The 9,414-nt window shown below is 52.5% G+C and overlaps 1 protein-coding gene across 1 annotated transcript; it reads right to left on the reverse strand.

Moving 5' to 3' along the window:
• Nucleotides 1-3,214: 3,214 nt before the first annotated feature.
• TEDC2 (tubulin epsilon and delta complex 2) lies at nt 3,215-9,414 on the reverse strand (the record flags this gene model as incomplete). Its single annotated transcript, XM_019620639.2, has 8 exons — nt 3,215-5,229; nt 5,505-5,606; nt 5,833-5,941; nt 6,260-6,344; nt 7,073-7,126; nt 8,381-9,077; nt 9,217-9,272; nt 9,362-9,414. Coding segments are annotated over 8 exons (1,398 nt in total), but the record flags the coding sequence as incomplete, so codon positions are not given.

Consider the following 9,414-nt stretch of genomic DNA (forward strand, 5'->3'; position numbering starts at 1 on the left):
AAGGCCAGGCTGGATGGGGCTGTGAGCAGCCTGGGCTGGAAGGAGGTGTCCCTGCCTACAGCAGGGGGTTGGAACTGGGTGATCTTAACTTCCATTCCAACCCAAACCATCCTATGATTCTATAATCCTAATTTATTTGCAACCTTCAGATGACTGAAAGAGGCGATTCATTATTAGTCCCAATCTGAAACAAAAGTATCCATAGGGCATATGAACATCTCTCATGTATGTTGCAGGGCTACAAGTGATCACTGACGCTTATACAAACAGGAGAGCACTGGGCTTTGCAAGTTTAGAACTGCTGAGCAATAAAAGTGCAGAAGCACAATCCCACATTCCAGCTGTAGGTAAGCACATGAGCTTTAAAATCTTACACCATTAGAAAGATTTTTCTGTTATATTCAGATGGAAGCAATTCAAAAAGAAATACTCCTATCCACAGCATCCACAGCAAAACAACGGCAAGAACTGGTTATCTCACAAGAACTACTCCCAGCTCCAAGCGCAAATTCACTGGTTGCCCAAGGAGGCTGTGGATGCCCCATCCCTGCAGGCATTCAAGGCCAGGCTGGATGTGGCTCTGGGCAGCCTGGGCTGCTGGTTGGCGACCTGCACACAGCAGGGGGTTGGGACTGGATGAGCACTGTGGGCATTTGCAACCCAGGCTATTCTATGGTTCTATGATTCTGGAAAGCAAATGTAAAACTTGTGATATTTGAGGAAGAAAAGGTACACCAAGGTTCTGCTCAATAATAAACTGCTTTGGCTTCAAGCACGGCGCAGGAGAATTCAGTGTTACCTACCTGGCTGAGGAGCTCTGATATCTGCCTACACTCGTCCGTGCAACCAACAGTGCAAGACCACAGGAGAAAATGGGCTGTCCCATTAATTGCAGCCCCTGGTGAACAGCACTTTGGGTTTTCAAGTCTGACCACGTTGGCAGGAAAGGTGGAAGAGCAGAAACGTTGCTGCTGCGATTCCCAAACTCCAGGTGCTTGGAACAATAGTGGAATCCTCCCCTGAGATGGTCTGCAAACCCACAGGCACGTGTAGCCTGACATGCACGAGGGAAGGGAGATGTGTTTGGTTGAGACAAGCTGTGCTACTTTTGGTGCTATCAGAAAATCCCTGCTTGTCAGTAATTACATTTCATTTGTAACAGTTAGACATACAAACAGAAAAATGCCTTCCAAGTTAGATGCCATCCTGAAAAGAAGGGTCACGGGAAACTTTCCTAAGTGTACCACACAGCTCTGTATGCATGCAACCTGACGGAGCAGGGAAAGGGAAAAAAAGAAAGCTCTAACCACTTTGAGAAGTGCCGAGAACAGAAGATGCTGCTTGACATTACGAAGTGGACTTCAGGGCAAAAGTCTTTTTAAGTTTACGTTACACAGGCACAGGAGTCCAATTTTATATCCCTTTAATCAAAGCTCTCCAACATGCAGTGTGCTGCATAAAAGTAGCAGGAATGGCCTCTCGCTATAAGCCTAGGGTCCAGGCAGAGACAAGATAGGAGTGGAAATGCAGAGCAGCGAGCAAGTCCTGGGGACAAGAAGAGCTGTCTCACAGCTCAGCTCAGAGCTCTGCTCCCCACATCACCATCTCCTTTGCCACGGCATCCCGTGACACTGCGGGTGTTCCATGTATGTACTGTGTGCCCTGCATTCACACATCCTCTGCCAGGATATTTGCTCACTCTTCAGTACAGGGATATTGATGATGTAAGCCAGATTCACATCACTTAGATAATCTAAATTCCAAACACTGATGAAGAATTACCTCTGTAGAAGCTAGAGGGGGAAGAGCGATTTATTATTTGAATAATATGAGATAATTATAAAGGGCATTTGTCTACATGCTTTGGTAAAGCATGTAAAGGTAGCTCTGGGCAGCCTGGTCTGGTGGTTGGTGACCCTGCATGTAGCAGGGGGGTTGAAACTAGATGATCTTTGAGGTCCTTTTCAACCCAGGCCATTCCATGATTCTGTGATTCTAAAGGAGGATAGGAATCGCATACTACAAACAACGAGAAAACTTCTACTTTATTTCCATTTGAGAGCGATTTGTCCGACATTTCTATCCAAGCTTTCATTTTGAAGGGTATCCCAGACCAAGGACTGACTTCCTTGTAAAAACAGAACACCATCGTCCATGGACAAACTGCTCCTCAGTCAGTGCAGCGCAGGTAAGGAGGGGGACCTCCATCTCACAATTCAGCTCTGAAGTATATTCAGAGCGTGCTCCCCCACATCTGAAGAGGGCAGAAAACTCTGTGCCAAGCGCTCCTCCCTCCCCATCTGTCTGCCTGTTGTAGGACTGGAGAAAAAATGAGAAGTCTGTAATTCTGTGCTGAACAATTCTGTGCAGCTCCTCTGGCACACGGTATGGGATGGAGAACAGTGCAGAGCAGGAGCAGGGTCACACTCTCCCCACCTCCAGGAGCACAGACTGGTGTCTGACAAACACATGCATGCAAGGACAGACAAAATAAACAGGTAATGCTCAATATTTGTACATTATGTTAAAAATGAAACGTCTGTAGAACAGCCCCACATGCTCTGCAGTTCCTTATTGCGCTGACGTGAAGTCTTGAAGCACTGAAATGGCAAACAGGGACAAACTCTCCTCACAGCAGTTTTCACACAGGTGGAAAGCAACCTGCACATTATGGCACGCTTCCCCCAAGGGCTGCAGCAGCACCGATGGCTTCTTGCTGCCGACAGCAGCTCCGGGACCCTTTCTCTTCTGGTGTTTGTGACACGTCCTGTGGCCATGCTCTGGGACACTGCTGTGCTCTCTCCTGGCTGACCTCAAACCACAGCTTCTGTACCACAGCTCCTTTTCCTCTCACTGCTCAGATGCGCTGAAGGCAGCCTGCTGCTAGGCCTAGGAGAGAGGACAGCAGCAGGTCATGTAAGGTGCAACACCACGCAGGGAGGGTCCACTTCTGGCAGGGTCCTGAGGCAGCTCCTGCTTGCAACACCACAGTGGACAATCATAGGAACCCAGAACGGCCTGGGTTGCAAAGGCCCACAGTGCTCATCCAGTCCCAACCCCTGCTGTGTGCAGGTCGCCAACCAGCAGCCCAGGCTGCCCAGAGCCACATCCAGCCTGGCCTTGAATGCCTGCAGGGATGGGGCATCCACACGCCTCCTTGGGCAACCTGTTCCAGTGCCTCACCAGCCTCTGGTGAAAAACTTCCTCCTAATATCCAACCTAAACCTCCCCTATCTCAGTTTAAAACCTTCCCCTCGTGTCCTATCACTATCCACCCTCATAAACAATCGTTAAAGCTGTTAACAGTCGTTAAAGCTGATGTTGGATGTTGAACGGGGTGAAGCTGATGTTGATATGGCAGCTCTGCAACCACAGCACTGAGGGCTTACTGACCCACTGCTAAGCACAGCTCCTCTTTTTGACTGCCTGACACCCGGCTCACAAAGCCCAGCTCTGGATGAGCTCAGCCCACTCTCCAGCAACCTGCTGGCCAGCATAACGGCATCAAGCTCTGCGATGTGACTGACAACTGAAGCACACACGAACTCACTATCAAGAGACAAAAGCTAACCTTCGGTGTGTCGGTCTAGAATGAATGCTCAGAAAGTTGGCCAGGGATTTTTTCAGCTGCTACCTGCTAACGAACTCATTGCTCATTGGAGCTGCATGTGGCCTGCCGTGTGCTTCTCACGACAGGAGTAGATGATAAACTCCATGTGATCGTCACATCCCTCCAAGCATGTTCCAGTGGAGGACAGAAAGGAAGACCCAAACATCACAGCACTCTGGGAAGCTGCAGAGGGGTCCTCTCTACAGTTCTCTATAAGTCTCTGCAGGAAACAGGAACAGCACATTTGCTAATCTCTGAAAAGAGTGAAGATCTGCAGACAAAATGCCACCTGAGGGAAAAACTGGCACAGGTGGGGGAATGTAGCACTCTTAAGAGAAAGCCCACTCTCTATTCCATCCCCTGACCTGTTCCTGATACAGAAGAATAAAGGGAAACAGACCTTCACCGAAGACAAGCTAAGAGTTAACAGCACTTGCTCTGATTCCTGCTGTTCCTCTTCCTGCAATGCACAGGCTCGGCCCAGGGATAGATAGATCTTTTCCCCGGTTATTTATCCCGCACCGACTCCATTCACCTCACCTGTCCCAAGAATTTCATGCACCTTGCACACTCTGAAGAGAGCTGCTTCAGATACTCAGAGCTCAGCTGGCACACAGCACCTATTTAAATCCTCGTGCAGAAGAAATGGGACCCACCAGTGAAGCAAGGGGCTTCAGTCACTGAAGCTTTGGGCAGATAAAAGCAAAGACCTCACAACCCGTAATTCAAGGATATAGCACTAAAATCCCATCTAGAAACAAGCAACAGTCCATCTTCAGCCAGGGAGAAAAGCATGGCATCTTACAAATAACTTCCCTGGGTTATAAACAATTGCATTTCCAAAGCCTCTGTCACTGAGGTAGGTTGAAGGGTAGGTCAAAGGCAGACACAGCCTCACAGATCTCTGCCCTTTGCTGTCGAGAAGAACGAATGGTCCCCATACAGCAAGCAGTGCTCGGGCTGGTGGAGAGGCTGACCTCCTTTCATGTTCTTACAGGCCGTGGAAGGAAGAGAAAGTCAAGATTAGCTGCACAGAGGTTGACAAGAAAAGGAAAACAGCAGACAGCACAGAAGTTTGCTACCTGAAGAGGTCACACGAGAGGATGACAAAGCGGGGGCCCTGATGGGACGGTAAAGGGGCCAAAGCTGATCTCCAAGCACTACCAACTTCAGCCTGCACTGCCACACTCCAGGAGAGTGGGAAGAAAATGTTATCAGAAGAGGCTCAGACACTTAAAGCTGTTGAAAGGGTAGGTCTGTTCTTCCACAAAGTCAGTGTGGCACTGATGGGACACGGATGTGAGGCATAAAGAAATACTACTGGGAAAGCTTGCTGTGCTACTGCTCCCTGCTGCTCCACAGCTGCCTTTTCTCACCCTACCACGGCAGCACGAACCCTTGAAGACTCACCTTTTGTAAGGCAATCTCCTGGTGCAGCATAGACACTTGCAGCTTCAAGGCAAACAGATCCCTCAGTTCCTGGAGCCTGGAGTAGCACAGGAGAGGCACAGCCAGCGTGCCTGCGCTGCCACACACCTGAGCCCCAGCAGCATGGGCTGCACAGCAGTCTCCTTGGTCCCCAGTGCAGTCTGGATGCAGCCTCCTTTGGGACTCCACAGCTGTCAGGGTGAAGAATTGGCAGTGGCAAGTTAAATTCACATTCGCAGAGCTTGCGAGCTACTTCAGTCATTAATTTACAAGAACACGATGATGTTATTCCATTCGGGGCACACTCCTCACACATGGCACAATCAGGACATCTTGACATATGGCACACAGTGTCCCCTCCCCATTCTCTCAACGGCTCCATCACCAGTTGTGAATTGCAGCACCCTACCCACAGGGCAAACCACTGTTCAGGCACACCTGACGAAAAGCACCAGCACCAGCTCACCTGCTTTTAGAAGCTGCAGCTTATGCAAGCACCGGGAGACCGTGCTTTGCAGACCTTCCAAGGTCAGAAGGCTTTCATACTCTCTTTGAAGAGTGGGATGGTCTAGAGGAGAAGCAGAGGAAAACCAGCAGGCATGAGCACGCTGAAACCCACCAGAGACGACGATTTCTGGAGTGGCCACAGGTTAACAAGCCCTCATATGGGCAGAGAGGGTTCCCATCCATCTTGTCTGACACATGCCAAGAGCACCAGACACGTGGAACTGGAACCCACTGAAACCATCCCTACTCCATCCTCTGCTCTACCCCCCCACTCTTTTCTTTCTTACCTGCAGACTCTGCTTCCACATACAGGCTCAGACGGGAGGAGACATCCTGGAGGGCTTTTAATTCCTCCTCTATCTCCGCAGGGCTGAGTGTCGGCGTTGGTGAACGAAACTCAAACAACAGCAGCTTAAGGAACATTTCACAGCATGCACCTCAGCCCAGAGCAGCTGGAACCGGGGGCAGCAGCACAGAGCGAGCAGCCCATAAACCAGCACTGCAGGCAGGAGGTGAGGGCAGTGCAGATGCTTACCTCTCAACCTTCTCTGCACAGATCACAACTTACACAAATACACAAAAGCTGCGCTACGTGGAAGAAAAAACGCTTCCTTGAGAGCAGGCTTGAATCCCTGCCACGGGAGGCACACCTCCTCCCCATGGAAGCACACCATGGACTGATAGAGCTGGGAGCGGTGAGCAGAGGAAGGATACAGTGCTCTGGGTCCTCTCTGTGAAACGCGTCCTCGCAGCCGCTGCATCAGCACTCGTGTGGCAGAGACGGCACTTCTCCCATGCCCTGAAAAGCCCAGGGGGTCAGGAGGGGTTCAGGTGTGTTGCACTGCTCGCACCACAAGCATGCATCAGTGCTTCCAATACAGGCACCTCCTCGCCTTTTTCTTTCCCTGCACGTTTGCTCCTCCACTAAATGTGTGCAAACCCACGTTTCCATGGGAGGGCACACACAGGACAGGCTCTCACCACCGCTGTGATTTCTCTCCCTAGGTGATCTTTAGCACAAAGGTTAGTTTCAACTTGTTACCCAGTGTAAAGGCAATAACGAAGAGCGTTAAGTTGTACCAGAGCTATCAGGATGCTGAAGGGCTCAATTTAGCAGGGAAAATTAAGGGAACCGATTATTTCCAACTTGCCAAAGGGAGCTGACAGATTGCTGCCTGATAAATGACTGCTGCCCACAAAAGGAGCAATTCCTGAGGTTTATGCAAGGAGCCCGGGCTACATTCATGACTTAAGCTTAGGATCTGACAAATCCCATCATCAGAAGCCCCAGAGGGGCAGTGAGAGATGTCCCTGGGGACTGGGGGATGGATGAGAGCACCGGGCTCACTCAAAATGCAGCTGCCCAGTGTTAACAGCTCTGTTCAGGGCAGTTCATCAGCAGATCTGGCCTCATGCAAGAACAAAGCAGTGCTTCCAGGACAGAGAGCTGTCCAGGACACCAACAACTTGGTAAAGTAGCAGCATGGGGTACTCACTGCGAGCCCTCCGTGCTGCCCTGGTGCTTACCGGGAGTTCCTGGTGTGGGCTTTCCTGTAGGGAAGGGGCAGCTCCAGCTGGCATCTGCAAAACAGGTTGGCTGCCGTTGGAGGTCAGCAGAGCCCTGACTTCCAATAGAGTAATCTACTTTTTGTCTTAATTAGTTTAGCTGTAACGGAAGACATCAGAAGCCCCAGAAGTGAAACCCGGGTGTTCCTCTCTACACCCATCACTGAGCAGAGCTGGGGGAGCTCTGACATCAAGCCCCAACACAGGGGGTAAAGCCACAGCTCTGAGCTGCTGTGCTGCACAGCCCTTCCCACTGCACTGCTGCACCTGAGCTCCGCCAGGTCACCTCGCCTAGCGAGGATGGGGAAGGCACATTGCAGCTCCCACTGCATACACAACGACAGTCAGGATTTGTTCTGCCGTGCAGGTGAGATGAATGTATGCAAAGTTCCTTTCCCATTCCTTTGTGTGCAAAACCCTCTGCCAACTGAGCTGGCAGTTACGGCTGAGCCTTGTGCAAACTGCAGACAGTGCTGCAGCCAGGGTGAAAGGAAATAAACGTCCGAATCCACATTCCTGTTCCCCCAGCAACAGCCACTCTGTGTCCTGCACCCACCCCAGCACTTGCACTGCAGTCCTTTCCCCTGCACAGACACAGGGGGGCTGAGCTGGGGCTGCTGAGAGCAATGTTTCAGTATTACCCAAGCACAGGACCAGATCTTAATGTCACTGTTTCTCTAAAGCACAGAGCACATAGAAATGAATGCAGAAGTTATGTGAAAAGACAGGCTGGTCTGCCACAGTTTTAAGTATTGTTTCCCTGCCCTTCCACAGGATGTGGCACTAACACCCCTCTGTAAGCCTTCCTGCAACCTACACTCAGGCTAATCCTGATTCTACAGTTAAGCAGACAGCATCTTAGAAGTTAAAGGGCGTAGTATGAGATCCAGAAAGCAGCACTGGGTACATGCTTTTGTGAGAGAGAGAGATGATTCGTGAATTATTTGTCGTTATCTCTTTAAACAAATGAAAATAAAGAAAATCAGTAAGCTGTCGTGGGAAGCGGACTCCTGGGAAAGCTTTACAGAAACAGCTTTCCAAAGCAGTCACAGCAGGGCTGAGAAGTAGCAGAAGCCATAATGAAAGGACTTCTGAAGTCCCAGCCATCTGAGAGCAGCTCTCAGCGTGCAGACGCTCACTCAGTAGCCACAAAGGTCTCCAAAGGCCCCTGCCTCCAGCAAAGAAGGTGAGGGTTGGCAGAACCAAATCGGGTCATACAGAGCAGCGTTGCAGCTGTGTTTGGCCACGCTGAGCACGGCCAGCACTCACCCCTGCTCCTGCAGCACGGCTGCCCGCGGCGATGCGCTCCCTGCAGCAGCTGTGTGCTCCTCTGCTCCGCCGGGCAGCCCGAGGGCACCACAGCACCTCTTCCCATCACTGAGCTGCTGCCCACACACGGACACTGAGCTCCCTTCCCCAGCAGGGCCGCCGTGCCGTTCGCTGGGGGCAGACCTGGGGAAGCTGGTTGTCCTCTGGGGTGCAGCTGCCGCAGGGACCGCCGGCCCACGCCTGCCTCCTTGTTTGGGAGCCACAACTTTGGAAGAGCTCTTCCCAGCCGCTCCAGGAGCCCTGCTGACATGTCCCGCCGGGGCTTTCCTTTGGGTTCTTCTCACGTCTGGGTCAGTCCTGTACGGTGCTCGCAGCCGGTATGGAGGAGGTTTCTTGGCTGCGGTGAGCTGCTGGCTTCCAGCTCTCACCTGGTGGCTGGGGCGGGCAGCCACAGGGCCGTCTCCGATGGCCGCAGGCTCCTTCATCTCTCCCGTATCTCCACCATCTCCGATGGCCGCAGGCTCCTTCAGCTCTCTCGTATCTCCACCATCAGACTCCCCGCCCGCAGTCTTTGCTCCCCCAGCTCCCCGTGCCGCTGCGGGCGTTCTGGAGATGCTTTTTCTGACTCTCAGCGCTTTCTCCAGGGCGGCGTTCAGCAGCTCCAGCTCCTCCAGCTCCCGGGACGAAGGCGCGCTCTCTGCGAGGAGGAGACGGTCCGGCAGACCCCAAACCCGGGTGCCCCGTTAATCCTCCACGAGCCAACTCGCTCCCCCCGCTATCCCGGCACGAATCCCCAGCCGGGCCGCGTGACACCGGCTCGGGACAGGAGCGCTCACCGCGTCCACCGCCGGCTTCCGCCTCCTCTTTCGGCCGCTCATCTCCTCTCCGCTCCCTGCGGAGCACACGCAGAGCGGCCCGACGTTACCGCGGCCCGACGTTACCGCACCCAACCGCCGGCACCGCGGCGCCGCCCGCTCTCACCCCCGCAGCAGATCCCGGCCGCGCTCCGCGCTCCGCTCCAACTCCCTCCGCCG

Source organism: Meleagris gallopavo, chromosome 16 (genome assembly GCF_000146605.3).
Source record: "Meleagris gallopavo isolate NT-WF06-2002-E0010 breed Aviagen turkey brand Nicholas breeding stock chromosome 16, Turkey_5.1, whole genome shotgun sequence".
NCBI lineage: Eukaryota > Metazoa > Chordata > Aves > Galliformes > Phasianidae > Meleagris > Meleagris gallopavo.